The following is a 15836-nucleotide window of genomic DNA, read 5'->3' on the forward strand; positions in this document are numbered from 1 at the left end:
GGGGGTGCCCGTGCCGGGGGTGCCCGTGTCGGGGGTTCCCGTGCCGGGGGTTCCCGTGCCGGGGGTTCCCGTGCCGGGGGTGCCCGTGCCGGGGGCTTCATCCGCTTGTGTCGGGACCGCCTGGACCGGGGGCTTCATCCGCCGCGCTGCCCTTCAGCGTTACCGCTGTGCCCTCGTCCCCCAGATCCAAGTGTTAAGGCTTGTGACGCGTGTCGTGGATTTAAAGTACCAACATTTACTTGATGGCCTCTGTTTATGCAGACTGAGCATCATATTGTGGTTTTGATAGCAGAGCAAGGAGGATTGGAAGAAAAATATATCTGTGAGAGGTTTCTTATATACCATTATATAATAAAAATTCTTACTTAAAAGAGGAATAAGTACTCAAATGCCTTTAGGAAAAGCAAATAGCTACTTAAATCTTGCCAATATAGCAGAATAAAAAACGTGTTAGTTGACATTTGGTAACAAACTTACACTGTTTTACTTAATCAGTTTAGTTTTTTAAGTGTGACTCAGATAGTCCAAGTATTTATTACAAATTTTGTTTTGATGCACCTAAACCGCTCAGATGAGAAATGTCTGAAAAGGTGTTAATGAAAAGCCGTGTACAAACAAAACACTCTTTGATGTTATCAAGTAACGGAAAAACTTCTTACCATGGAGACGTGTTAAATATGGCATTTTTTCTGGAAGAATAAATTATTTGGAGACAAGGAAATATGAGAGAGAAAAATACAGATTCATGATGGGACATGATTTGCCTGAAGGCAAAGATGATTTCTGAATCAAGCTTAAATGAAAACACAAGGTTCAGAAAGAGCAGAAGTCATGTGGGCACCTCTTGGAAAGCTGGAGGAGTGCACTCCTATCCAAATTCTGGTAATGGCTGCCTACCCTGACGTGAAACCATTTCTGTTTGGAAGCATTCCTGAATGTTAGGCCAAATTAATAGAAAGTATGCAGAAAAATATGGCACCACTTAAAGTAGGTGAAAGATGCATAAAGTGGTCCCAAAGGATAAACTAAGAGACTAAATTTGTTTCTAAAAACAAATGTGCACAAGTTTATTGTGTTTTAACTTCTGCATTGAAAAATCTTTGGTTTTACACATTGCTTCCCCCCCCCCCCCCCTTTTTTTTTGTGCCTTAGTCATTTGCAAAGAGATAGTGGAACCAGTAGTATGGAAAGAATGAGTTATATTATCATCAAATAGGAAATTTTAATGAAGCCTGGATATCAGAGCCTAGACAAGGGTGGGCTTGGGAAAAGCAAAAGTTGTGCTTGTTCCCTTGAGGGACCTCTGAATTAATGATCCAGATACTACACTTTCACAAGAATACTGCACTCACCAGAGCAAATCAGAGCTCAGACAAACTGGATTGCATTCTTTGCCACTCTTAAAGAAAGGCAGATTGAGGTTCTTTTTGTATAGACATGCCAAAACTGTAGCTTTAACAGCAAGTAACTGGAGACTTCAGTATCTTTGGCTGGCTGGCATGAAAACTAGAGTGGGTTGAGTCTCTACATGACTGGTGGAGGTGATAACATAAATGATGCTTTGGGGTATCTATGTAATGTGGTCTTTTTTGCAACATTTTCTGGTCTTAATGTTTATATTAATAACACATTTTAATCTGCTTGTTCTGTAATTTCCTTAAAATAATCCAGTGTTTTCTTTCCTAACTGTTCTACATGTTTGGCACATTTTTATTATTTCATAAAATAGGGGCATTGTCTTATACCTGAGTTGCAAAAGTCTGCCCTATGTTTAAGTTCATATTGTGTGATTTTTTTGGAGTCCTTTCTCAATTCACTTGTATTACAGTAGGAAAAAATTACTGTAGAAGTAATGATGTTCCAGTTCAGTGAGAGATCACATTTGTCTGCATTTTTTCATATATACTAACTGCATCTCTCCTTCCATCTTCTCCCCATGAGCAGCTGCTCTAATGATTAAAGTAGTTCATTAGTGATACTTCTATTAGTGTATCAGTAGCAATTCAAGACATAAACAAATACCAGRCATTGTTTTTAATCTCTGAATGTTTATCATTATCGTTTCTAGTAATGCAGTATGTGTTCTCTAGTTCACAGAATGAAATTATTCTAGAAAAACCAGTAAACTCAAGCTACAGAAGCAAACATGTCCTACCATGTATAATGTTTCAAGCTGCTTCATTTATGGAGTAAGACTCATTAACTGGCCAATGTACAGTAGCTTTCTCTTTAATTACACCGTTTCATTATACAGTGGAATTGTTTTTCAGAATGCAACTGTTTTTGCACACTGACCTTTTATTATAAGAGAAGTTTCTGTCTAATGAAGAGAGATAATTACAGTACAAAATAGACTTTTGACACAGAGAAAACTATTGTTACCAGGACTCCCCTAGTGCATAATATTATTTTAAAAGAGAATGTAATTTACATATTTTTTTAATTATAGAGTTGTGTGTAAGTAGCAGTGATGACGAGAGACAAACTAAGAAAAGCAGTGCTTGCAATTGCCCTCAAATTGGTCTGTAGTTCCCACAGTAGATAGCATTCTATGTGTTGCAACTGACAGAAAGGGTTTATGAGAGAGATAGGGATGTTTGAGGAGGAGTCACTTTCTGACCTGTTCAGTGCCTTTTAGTTTGTTCCCWTGTTGTCTCTTTATTAGGATGTGTGACCACTTTCTACCCAGCACAGAGATCAGTCTTGACCTTTGCATGTCTAAATATGATAGAGAATTTTATTGAAGTCTGAAACATGATAATTATGAAGGRCATTTTTTCTGACCACCACATAGAACAGCTCACTCAGTGAGGACTCAAGTGTGATAAATGCCGTTGCCCCCAGGTGGCTGATTTCTGCAGTAGATTTAAGCATGGTGGTAGAGTTTGCAGTAGGATTTGCTGGTTATTCTAGCTCTGAATCCTTTCACCGTACATTGTGAACATTACTCTCTGACAGAGATGTCTTATCAAAAGGAGAAATCCATAAATTTGGAGTATTTATATTATTTCATTTGCTTAAATAGATTCTTGGGTATGCTGTTTTCCCACATTGAGAGGCTGAACTCTTTCAGGTTGGTAGTGGTGAAGAGCTTAATAATTCTATACCAGGACAGGAGATTTTCAGGAAGAAATAATTCTCTTTCTCCACCCCAAATAGAAATCACAGCTAACTCTGTTAGTCCTTTTACCTTCTTTTTAATAACATGAGTGTATTTTGTTCACAGTGTGCTTACAGAAGAAAAACTGTGAAAGTTTGAGCAGAATATTTGGCCTTGCAGAGTCACAAGAACTATCTTCAGAACTCTCTTTAGGATCTCTTGTCTCCTTAGGAGCTCACTTTTTAGGAGAAAAACAAAACACTATGATTGACTCTTCGCACAACTGTCAGGATACAGGTGACAGACAGTGCATGGTCTCCCAAAAAGGCACAGAAATGGTTTAATGTGAAATGCAACTACAACCTCTGATACAAACTGGAGATTTTGGTTATCCCATGACTAAAAAATATGTCTGAATCTGGTGACAGAATTGTTGTTTGGCTTCTAGCATACGCTTACGTATTTGTGTAGTGCAAAACGTGTTAAACTCTTTTCCAAGCGCAGTTCAGTTCATGTGTTTAAAACATACTGTCAAAGGAAGCCACTTTGTTAAGGGAGGTATGTGCAGTGAGACCCAATAAAGATGGTGACTGAAGCTTCTTAGACTACTGCCTTCATTTCCTGCCTTTCCTATTTTTCATAACTTTGCATATATAGTGAAAAGGGGGGAAAAGTAAACCAAATCCTTTTTGCAACTGCTCCAAACTTGAGAAGCTTGTAGTTGTAACCATTTGCAGGGCTGAGTCATATCATGGTTTGTATTTTTGCTCTTACATCTTCACCTAAAGGAATGGGAGGATAAGTGGGGAAAATATCCCAGTAATGCTTCTGTGCATTTTGAGTGTAAGTCCAAATAGTGTTTGTAGTCAAGGTATAAACCCAGACAAGTGGACCTCTTGGACTGTCTATAGTGTGTTCCTAATGTTTGTTCCATTACCATTTCTTAATTCAGTTGCTTTATGGATAAGATCATGTTTTATGATGTTGGGGGGAAAGAAGAAATTTTCATTTTTAAAATGTTTTTGTTATATGGTATTTTACTCTTTTAAATGTTCAACTGAAGGTATTATGGTTGTTCTCAACAATAAACATTGCTGTTTGTTCCTGAAGCTGTGAAAGGCTTTGCATTTGGTAATTAAATGAACTGCTTGAGTTAGTATTGTACTTTCCAGCCTTTCACATTTAATTAACATTCAGGTGGGAATTATGAACAATTTATATCTGTCAGGAAAAGACAAGACGTAACAAATTGTCTCCGTGCAGATGTGAAATTGAGGCAACCTTAGAGAGACTAAAGAAACTGGAGCGTGATCTGAGCTTTAAAGAGCAGGAACTAAAGGAACGGGAGAGACGTTTGAAGATGTGGGAGCAGAAGTTAACTGAACAATCAAATACTCCTGTAAGTAGACAATAATTCAACCTTTCATCTTGTGTCAGAAGTATTTGGAGCTTTGTCTATGTAAATCTCAAGACACACAAAGGAAGTAGTGCTCCTATTTTTAGTTGCTCCTTTGGACCAATTGTATTGCATTACACCAATAACAATATATTTTTTAAATTCACCTAATACACTAGATATCACATACTACTCATAGTTCATATTGTGACATGGACATTTTAAATGGTGTCCCATTGATTTATTTAGAGTTCTTAGCTTTAAAAGTTGTTTACATTCAATGAATTCTTTTTTCAACTAGAAAGTTGGTGACTTTATTGGATGCAGTATTTGGTCTTAATTATAAGAATCATTTGTATCTTGCAGAAGGCGTGTTGGGAAACTTATGAAAATTTTTTTTTCTGTTACTTTTCTTTGAGAAGAAATAAATTCCCATTTTGTGAAAAGGGTGTCAAAATCTGAAGTGTTAAATTTAAGGCTTTGTTCWTAATTATAGTTAACATAACTTGGACTGGCCAGTTACCAGCTGGTAGAATTGCCTAATTTCTATTAGTAAATTGAATAAAAAACCTTTCTTGCATTATCTTGAATTTCTTAATGAAATACTATATTCTTCAACCACTGATTGGCAGAGGGAGGACCACAGGGTTAGTGCATGGCGAGACATGTTCTAACAGAGTTGTTAAAAACCTGTGATACCTACTTGTTTTTAAAGCCCTGGCTAAAACAAATACCAAATYATTTACATATGACTTGTTTTTAAGGCATAGCTTATTGTTGTTGTTTGAATGAAGTTGCATTTGTGTTCCAGCTGTAAACATGCAGTAATGAAATCATGGAGGATAAATGTTTTCCTATGTGCAGATTCTGTATGTTTTCAGTAGATATCTGTATGCCTGCTTTAACGCTTGCAAGATTCCAGTAACTGAGCTATGGGTCATCCTCTATCCTGAGCACAGCATGAGACACAGCCTTAATGAGCAAACCTTTTCACCAGCAAGGCCCTAGGGTTTTTTTTTTTTTATGCTGTACTTGCTTATGACTTGTACTTTTCACTTAGAGCTGGCATTGCTGCAAGAATAAAGCGTTGTGCTAAGGCCTATTGTGCTAAGCATGAACTGTCTTTCTGCATAGAATTAACCCAACTCTCCTATTGCATTTAAATGCAATTTCTTCTAATAGAGAAATACAGGTTTGTTTTTTCCATACATCCTAAGTGAACTGTTACACAGAACAAATTTTTTTAAAAGCCATTTAGCTGGAAAAAAATTGACATACTGGCAAAAAGAGGGCTTGTTCAAGCAGGGTTGTTTKTTGTCATAGCACTGGTTACACATACAACTATATTTTAAATTCATAGTTGTAAGTCATTTTACAAATATCCTTGAGCATTCTGTTTGCAATCTGTAATCCTTGGGAGTTAAGCATCTGTCTCTTCTCCATTAATTCAGGCAATGGCTGCTTAGCAGCATCAGACCAGAGTGTCAAAATAGGGAACTGCAGTGCTCAACTTTAAACTCCCTCCCCTGTAAAAACAAGAGTACAGATATAGCAACAGAGCTATGGCACATCTTAGGGTACCCACTAGGCATTAACCTGGTTCTTAGCCAACACTAGGCCTCGTTGTATCCTAGCTGGTGCTCTTGTCCCTGCTCTGTGTTCTGCAGTCACCTCTTCATTTGCTCTGCAGCAAAGACCAGAGGCCAGCAGTGRTATGCAGGAGAAACTCAAACCAAGTGAAAGGAGAACAGCAAAGCTGTCTCTGCCACTTGATTGTCCAATGTTGTAGGGTTGGTAGAAGCTTTATCCTGCATGGTACATAACTATGAGTGGCAGGCRGTTCCTGCTTCACACACTTCACCATGAGGGAAGGATGAGGCCAATAYTTAGAATTTTTCTGTGCATTTCTCCCTGCTCTTGTTTTGATCCTGTTTTTACCGCATCTTATACAACAGAYACCTTTGAGGTTGATCTCTGCAGATTCCTTTGTGCAGATCTCCAAGAGCCTCTAGCACAAGGGAATCTGGAAGGTTTTGGTGGAGTAAAATATGTCCATAGCTGCAGTGAAATGGGAGACTTCTCTTGAAAGAAGATCTGCCTTTAAGAAGGGAGTGTATGTAGCTAAGMTGAAGCTCTTATTTAGAGGAAGACAGTGAGCAAGGCATGAAATCCATATACTCACCTGTGATGTCCTGTACCTGCAGGTGGTCATTTAAGAASCATGGAATTTAGAAAGATTGGTGAATCCCAGTCATTTCTAAATGTCTCTTCTGATCGTCATATGCTATGTGTCACTAAAGGCATGTCCAGTCCCAAAGAACTCTTAATTCCCCAGATTTGGAATGAAAGGTGAATGGCAAGATATGGAGGAAGTAAAGTGATTATAACTTGCAGAATGAGCCATTCACAGCTTACCCACTCTCAGACATTGAACAGTCAATGACCAAGAAACAAGTTTTTAGTGGAAAGCTGATTTGCAGCTTTGTTGATTTTTGTAGGGAATTCTTCCCATATGTTAGGGGATGCTTTTTTGTGGATCTAAAGTGACTATAGCTACCTGGCAATGAAGCATGTGTGCTGTGACTAGACCTTGCTTAAAACAATCCTTTTTATCAGKAGGAGCTTTTGGTGTCCTTGATCCAGCTAGTACTCTTTTGATGGTGTAACTTTTTTTTTTTGTATAAGCTTAGCTGCAGGTTCTTTCATCACTGAGCCATAGGRTGCATGGAGAGTATTTAAGGCACCTCATCACCCCCGCTTCTTAGTTTTATCTTTGTTTCTTAAACTCTGATCAAACAAAYTTGACTTTACCACAATGCAAATAGTAAGTCTATGTAAATAGAGAAAGCTCAAGTGTAGCAAAAGATACATACTGTCTTTTTTAATGATAGAAAATTAATCAATGTAAGTGGTTTTACCAAGAAATGGGCACTCTTTGAGCAACCTGGCTGTGAAGCCGCTTGTGTTACATACCAGAGCATCACCATAATCACCCCTGTAACCTGTTCTGACCAACTGCCATTGTCTCRTCAGTCAGTTTTCTGATTAGGTTAAAAAGATGTGAAAAAACATGAATTTTGGGTATGTAGTTTTGCGGATAACTTTGGAAATAAAGGCTAGTGCAGGTGTTCACATACAGCTTCTTTGCTGTTGTTTTAGTAGGTAGTTTAATTTAGGATGAAACTCCTGAGTTTTTATTGTGAAGCACAGGCAAGCACGTCACGTAGGTTACTAGCCCAGCCACACTGAAAAGGCATTAATCATTTAGCTGAAGAGGGCATATTTCATTTGTTATTACAGGCAGACTGGATCAGGAGAATGCCAATATCTGTAGGTGACGATTATATAAGTAGAGACTTACTATGATGTAGAACCAAACGACAGATGTCTCTTGATACCACTAAAAATAAAATTAAATTTWAAAMAGAGGGAACCAAGCTGAAGAAGCTGATGAGCTGACCAAAACCTCCCCTCTTCCCCTGCCTGCTTGTCGCTGGGACAGCTCCTGAAAATGTGGTGCTGGTGCAGGCTGGAGGCTGGTTCTCATGTCCTTTGCATTGGTGACAGACTCATTTCTGATTGCACCTGTTGCAGGGTGACCCTTTCTCTCCCTTTGAGCATACACTCAAAACCAGTCTGCTGCTGCTTATATTTCTGATATTTAGGAGCTGCTACTTCTGTGCCAAACTGCAGAGCTTGTTTGGGTTCTCTGATCTTAACCTGATTTATTCTTCARTCCTGAAAGGTTCAATTAAGCAACTCCAATTGCCTTGGAACCAGTCCACCTGGTTGGGAAATATCATATTCTGTTTTGTGCCATACAAAATGAAGGATTGAAGAGTTTGAACCTTCTTTTGTCATGAGAGCTCTGTTGCCTGTGGTTCTTGCCATGCCATTCAGTGATTTTGCACTTTGGTTTAAGAAMAATGACCCCAGAAGGATGCTGTCTGTTTTAATGAATTACTTGACCTCCATGTTTAGATTCACTAATCGTATGCTTTCTGTTGATTGCTGACTAATCTGGTGGTGTCTTTTTCCTTGATTTTTAAATTGGTTCTAACTTTCACTTTTGCTCTGTCGTTTCCTCCTTTAAATAGTTTTTCTTACCTCTTGCTGCAAGAATGTCTCAGGAGTCTTACTTTGAATCTAAAACAGAGGAGTCAAACAGTGCAGAGATGTCATGTCAGATCACAGCAACAAGTAACGGGGAGGTAGCTGGCATGAACCAAAGTCTGAAGGCCTTGATGATGACGGGCTTTGGGGATATCTTCTCTCTGAACCAAGCAGGATCTGTCCTGCAATCTGGAATGCAGATAAACATGCAAGCCAAAAAGAATTCTTCTAAAACCACCTCTATGAGAAAAGGGAAGAAAATCAACATGGCTTTGGGTTTCAGTGAATTCGACTGGTCAGATGACGATGATGATGATGATGATGATTTTGATGACACAGATGATAGCAGCGAATGAAATAAGTTGTAGAATTAACCCTGAAATCATTTTAGCAAAGCAAAACAATAAAGTTTTAGAACAAGAATCCTGTCAGTTTGGTCTGTTTAAATCCTGTAAAAGAACAAAAAATGRAAAASMAAAAACAAACAGCAACAACAACAAAATACATTTTCCAGGCTAAGCATATTTGTGTGTAGAAAGATATGTTGTTTTTGTTTCGACTTTGCTGACTTATTTCTGCTTTGATGAAATTTGGACCTAAACTTTCCAAACTAATTGAGATTATTATTATTTTAAGAACCATGATTATATCTGTAATTCCTAATGCCTGATTACAGAAACTATGCCTTCATAAATTTAAGATCTGGAAACACTGGGAGAAACTTCAATGCCTTTAATGCCATTAATGGACTTCAAATTTTTCTTTTGTTTTTTTTTTGTCATTTCCCTTACCCCTATAATTGTCAATCATATGTGTATACTTGTACTTCCAGATTTGCTATTCTCTACATCCATTCTTTCTTACTGTTGCAGTGAAGGGGTTTCTGTGTTTCTAATTTAAAGCCTTTTTCAAGGCAGCATTGTGGGAAGTCACAAATAGGTTTCTAGGAAGAGAGAAGCTTGGGGGGAAGAGAGGGGTTAGTTAAATGTATAGTTTAAAAACTGAATAGCAGCAGAATCCACATAATCCCTATTAGTAGATGATTTGTATAAATTTTTTTTTCCTCACGTGTATGTGCATGTGTATATAATTCACTCTAGCAAAGCAAACTGCAATCAGACCTCTGCATCTATTATCAGATATTGTGATCTAGAAGCTAATTTTCAGTTATGTTGATGTGAATCCATGAAGCCTCATTAACTTTGATGGACTTATTCTTGTACCTGAGAGCAAAAACTGGTATTTGTGAATTTTGATTTTRTTGTATCTCTTAATTGGTTGTGCTATCCTTAGGAAAGGACAAAGAGAAGCCACTATGACATTTCAGCTTGAGCCCTACTACTGTGGCTTRTGTGAAGTTCTCTGTGATGGCAGTAATGTCAGGAATATTTACTAGTCTCTGCATGCCTGTTTTTTGCAGCTACATTACATTTAAAGCATAGCCACTGCTGTTATGGCTTACCACAAAACCCAGTGTGTAACAATCTGCTGCAATAATTGCCTGCCAGGCACTTATGTTGAGAGCAGTGAGGATGTTTCTCCTGATGACCCCTTTAGTGGTGATGCAGAAGGAGGGAGGGAAACCAGTGCGAACACAGATGCAGGTTAGAAAAGAAGATGTAAAATATCTGCCAAGGAAGAAGGGCAGCATTTCAAAAGGAAGATGTTACTGTGTAGTTCAGCAGTAGTGGGAATAATCCATCAAAATTCCATTCTCAATTACTCGAAGGGTTTCTTTTATGAAAACTTCTGGTTTTGAGTGGCTTCTTTAATTATAGGCTTGCCTGTAACACAGCTCTAACCTACATATTATGGTGAGTGTTTTGTGGATAGCTTAGAGAAAAATGGATACATTAGATAACAGCAGGCCTGAAATAATTACATGTTCACTCAACAAMACAGAAGGTTCTTTGAAAGAGTTTTTCTAGAGCGGGCATCTGTTTGGGTCTTGAGAAAGAATYGTTTTATTCTTTACCATCAGCACTGGTCTGGTAACCTGTAAGGCAGCAAGTGCTGTGCTTCAAGCTGGCCTTTCCTGTTCAGTTTGCGCAGGATTAGCCCCACTGAGATGTTTGGTTTCTGCAGAATATCATTGAACATTCTACCAAACAGTTGCAAATCTATTGATTTGAAGGCAGTCCTCTTGTATGTGGAAGCTTTTCTCATGATGAAATTGTAATTTAAATTATGCAGTGAATGTACAAAGTATCCCAAGGAGAAACTTACTCCTTACGCATGGGTGGGGGTGTCTTCTTCGGTCCATGAGAGCAACCTGATTTTAGGGAGAAAAAGAGATGTGGAAGGGCAAATAATGMGATGGAAATAAGAACAGATAGGCTTTTCCAGTGCAGATTTGTACTATTTTTGTGAGTCTACRTCTGCTAATACCCACAGCAATGATACTGTTTTTGTAACTGCCACTTTGCACTCAGCAAAATTTGATGGATTTGTTTAATATAATATGTGCACATTGGATCTTAAGATGTGTGTCATTGTGCATAAATTACTGTACCACATAGGCAGTGTAGGGTTGTACAACTGAAAATTAAATTTAGTTCAGTATATCTAGGATTCGAAAACAGAACAAAACAAAAAATCTTTTCCTAGCATTGATATTTTGCACKTTTTTGGTGTTTGATAATCTCAGAGCACTTCATGCACATTTATGTTCATATGGGTTTTAACTGAATTTGTAAATTCACTCCTTAATATTAACAGAAATAAAACTAGTTTTTAAGTAGTATGACACAGATTTTCGTAGTTGCAAAATCACAAAGTTTAAGTCTTTCTTCAAGGTTTTGTGCTTAACCAAGTCTRTAACTTGTATTAGCAAATATTATCAGAATGTGATAATGTGCATGTAGTAATTTCTGCTATTTGTTTCAGTATTTTTTAATGAAACAAGATGGATTTTTTTCCCTTCATCTTTCTTTCCCCATATATATGTCAAAGCAAATTAAACTATATTAGAGGAAAATTCAAGCTCTTGTAAAACTTCCCTATGCATTTAAAGTCACAAAGGTGATCTCTGAATTGTAGATAAGGTGACAACATACGACAGACTCTTCTGATGTGGTTGACATAGTGTTACACTTAGGATGTTGGCTGTGCTTACTAAAAAAGTAGTGGTATTGATTGCATTTTTGGTTTCCTGTGATGAGTTTCCTACCAGATGTCTCCAGTTTACAAGCCRAATATCATACGTGAGAATCAAGCTGTGTTGTTTTTGCCTCTGAAATGCTTCTCACTAGATGAAGGCTTTGAAAGTGGTTCTGGTGAGCAGGTGTGGTGCTTGGAGGAGGTCAGAGTATTTCATCATCCACACCTGATTTTGTTCTGCAGAATATCCCAATCCATCCTCTATGTGTCTCATCACCAGGTTATAAGAATCTCCACAATAGTCCACAGCCATATAGCGTGTCAGCTTATGAAAGCRTTAACCAAACCCAGAAGGCAATTCTCTGGCTGCTCTGGGCCAAAACCAGAGCAAACCACCTAAGTCTTCCTGTGCCTTGTACACCTCTCAGCTCACTGAGTCCTGCCAGGCCTTTTGGGTTCCCAGTTTTCTATTTCTCTCATAAACCTGAAGGTTTCCAGTAAAATAATATCGTTGCATTTGATGGAGGGGAAAGGTAAGAACTAGGCCTGACCTTCCTGTTTTTACCAGGCTGCTGTACTGCAAACATTGACTTAGGTGGGTAAACAGCCTGAGGGAAGAATGGGGAGAATCAACTTTTGGCTTACGTAAAGATGCACGGTCAGCTGGGACCAGGACAGGATGTCCAACTCCAAACTCCTTTTCCTTCAGTAAGGGTGAAAGAAAATGGAAAGGGGACTTAATGGAGGAAATGACTATCGCTCTAGTCATTTTTGTGACTATGACATCACAGATTCCTTGGAGTAGGAAGTGGCCTAAGGTATGGTGTGTAAGTGTGCTTCATCGCCAGCCACATCTTTGTGTGCTCCCTGACATGGAGCTTGTCCCCTCTGGATGGGAAGGGCTTCCTGGAGATGAGGTCKGGCGTGGCCTCTTGTCACACAGTCATGCTCTTGACTTGTCATTTGTTTGTCTTTACAGAGGTTTTTTTAGATGTTGATTCCCTTTCCTTCTGGGTTTTAAAGTGTTTATTCGGAATTAAATATCTGATGCAGTAAYGATTGGTATTGCTCTCAGCAGTGGCAATAGATCCATAGTGTGCATATAGCTGTTAAGTATTCAGAAGTGTTACTGTGTGTCTTTAGTACTGTACTTCCTTTTTCTGTAATCAGGCAGCTTTTACAGGTTTTTAATAAGACCTCTAACCTGACAGAGGTTTTAACTACAGTCCTAGGTAGAACGTTCAGGTATAAAAAGTAAGTTCATTTAGTAATTTTCATAGCCCTTAAAATGCACTGGTAGGAATCTGGAGGAGAGACCTTTCCCTTTCCCCCAGGTTTCGACTTAGTGTACACTGTAAAATCTGCACAGAGATTTCTGATGTGCAAAGATYTAATTTTAAAACTTTAGAACCAACAACTTTCTTTAAACATTTTATATTGTGTGCTAAATTCATATGCCTTTTAAAGTCAGATATAGTCCACTGCATTTCTTGCTTTTGCACTACTGAAGAAGTTTTGTACTGAATAGTAGGAGTCGATGCTATTTACACTTCTAGTTTGAACTGATGGAATTTGAATAGAAAATATTTTCACAGTGTTAGAAAACTTCATTTTCCATTCTGAAAAATCAAAGCTGGTTGCAATGCCTATGCCAAGACTCTTGTGCTGTAAACTGAATATATCATTTGTGTGGAACGTGCAATGTTACACTTCTGTGTGGTAAAATCTTGCAGTGTCAGTTATCCTTTTTATTGCACTTGACATACCATGTCTTGTTTTATTCACACTGTGGATTTGATTTTCCAGTGTAAAACCAAAGCAAACAAAACGAAAWCATGCAATGTATTCAACTTCCTCGATTGGTGTCGTAAACTTTCTTTTGATGTGAACTTTTCCTTTGCTTCTCTTTTGTTCCAAACTTCTATTTGCAATAAACATTTTGACAGTAAATTTTATGCATTTGTGTCACTGTGTAAAATACTGGTGTTTCAAAAGGTTTCTTGATGTCTGCTGGTTTAAGTCACTTTTTAGTATTAYTCACTGTGTGACATTTCTCCATTATTCTCCACTGAGAAAAAAGATACTGAACTATTCTGCCACTGGTTATATTTAAACATGCAGAAAGGTGAAAAAATCCACTGTGCATCAAAAAATGCATTACTGGACTTCTGCAGTAAATTTTTCAGTTACACAAATTATTGTACCAGGCTCCTGCTGCAGCACTAGCCAGTTTGRCTAAAGTTGCCTACAAAAGACACAACTCACAGCCTCCTGAGTGTGTTCACAATTTCCACTTGCCCTTCCATGTGCTTTAATGTTGCCCTCAGCACTACTTTTGCCCCACAGCATTCTGCCCAGGCTGTGGGTTGCTGTTAGCATAGAGATGGCCTAACAGCAGGTAGGTTGAGAAGCTTGGTTGCAAATATGGTGTAGTGGAGTGAAAAAGTTAGGAAGGTCTCATTTTTTTCTCGCCGACTCATCTTGCCTTCTGCCAGTTCACCCTGATGCCTTTGGCTCTGTCSCCTTTGGGGAGGCAGTAGGAAAAGGAGTGGGTTTGGAGATCTTCTAGATCCTCCTCACAGAGCTGGCTTCAGCTGGTATCATGAATTGTTTGTGCCCGGCAAGATTTGACTGAGACATTAGTGGAGGAGAAAGAAGATCTAAAAAGTCCTCAAAGTGGGGGTGGACAGTAAAACATCAGTGGAAAAGGAGGCGGAAGTCAAGGGGTGTCAGGCACTCAAAAGTTCTTCAGTGGGTGTTACAGATGGGTGCAGCAAAAGGTGTTGCACAGTGAGGGCTGGAGGTTGTGGACAGGTGACACTGGACCCTGGAGAGCAGCTCTGCCCTGGGGCTCAGTGTGCAGCTGGAGGAGGCGAGGTGAGGGCCTGCTGAGGGGACATGTTAGTTTGTGGGTGGGGGCTGGCAAGCCTGGGGRTGGCAGGGCTCTCTGGAGGAGGTGACAAAGCCATGGGGGCTCATGGGTGACTGAGCTGAGTCTCATAGATCACTGTTACCTACATCAGATGAGTTTGTGACTATATCATGATATTGAGCCTCTGGGACACACTGACAGTCCAAATACACATCTGCAGCAGTTMATGTTAACCCTTTAATGTTAACCCTTTAAAGATAAAAATGCCAAGAAGGTGAAGCTTAGGATTACAAATGCTTGAATGAGTAAAATGGCATGCAATATTACAGTGACATTTCCTCAGACCATGTTCAAATCATCCCARAATTTTGTTCAATGCAGCCTTTTCGCTGTGGTTTTCTAATGCTTCAAGGGCTAACRCCATCTTGCATCCAACAAAGTGGAGGAGGAGGCCGGAAAGTGCTGCACTCCCCCAGCCTTAGGGGAGCAGTTACAGAGCATTGACAGAAACCGAGAGAGACTTGTCTGTACATGGACAGGGAGACTATCTGCAGTGGCCAGACTCCAAATTCTGTTTTCACTGCTGTCCAGTGAGAGTTTTYCTTCCTTTTGCAGAAAATATCCATYATTTGGGARGGAGTCATAATCACATCATTATTTTCATTGCAGAAATCAAGTGACACCAAAACCATAGCAAAAGCCTTCCCATAGTGTCAGAGCCAAGATTCCCTTGCCATCATATTGTTTACTTTTGCTTTCTAAGTTGTTTTTATTGGAGATATGCTGGTAATTCTATCTGCAGGGGGTGACAGGATTGGTTTAACACTGCCAACATGCTGTTGGAGCCAGCCCATGATCAGTGTGAATCCAATGGTTTAGTACATCAATATGAGTCGCAGCCTAGGTCCTGCACTTTGCAGGGAAAAAGGAACAGAATAGTGTCAGCACCAGAGTGAAATTTGGGTGGAGGGGAGAAAAATGGTCAGATGGTTTTCTTTTCAATTCGTATCTCTCACACAGCTGCTGCCCTCCTTTGATATTTGTGCATGGACTGAAGAAGATGTGGTGAGTATTTTGTGTTAATGTGGCCAGGGTTGTGCTGCTGGAGCTCTCAAATTACAGTGGCTGTGGCGGGAGGGAAGGCTGAATCAGAACATCTAGATGGGATTTTACTGCTGTTTGTTTAGTGAAACTTGTGCCCCAGAAAGGCTTCAAAATGACCATGAGTAAGTTAAGGATTTGAGTTACCTTCATAA

The 15836-nt window shown here is 39.1% G+C and overlaps 1 protein-coding gene across 4 annotated transcripts in view; it reads left to right on the forward strand.

The window, feature by feature from the left end:
- Positions 1 to 15836, forward strand: part of MAP3K20 (mitogen-activated protein kinase kinase kinase 20) — an 89541-nt gene that overhangs the window by 52375 nt on the left and 21330 nt on the right. For 3 of the 4 annotated variants that reach the window (XM_057363663.1, XM_057363665.1, XM_057363664.1), the window contains exons 11-12: positions 4364 to 4499; positions 15601 to 15645. In XM_057363663.1, coding sequence (XP_057219646.1) covers positions 4364 to 4499; positions 15601 to 15645 — 181 coding nt within the window. Of the gene's footprint in view, positions 1 to 4363; positions 4500 to 8593; positions 13659 to 15600; positions 15646 to 15836 lie in introns of those variants that run through there. The other variant, XM_057363666.1, reaches the window with a different exon arrangement.

The sequence above is a fragment of the Malurus melanocephalus genome, unplaced genomic scaffold, assembly GCF_030028575.1.
Source record: "Malurus melanocephalus ecotype Western Australia unplaced genomic scaffold, MMel_1.1 scaffold_30, whole genome shotgun sequence".
In the NCBI taxonomy this organism is placed as follows: domain Eukaryota; kingdom Metazoa; phylum Chordata; class Aves; order Passeriformes; family Maluridae; genus Malurus; species Malurus melanocephalus.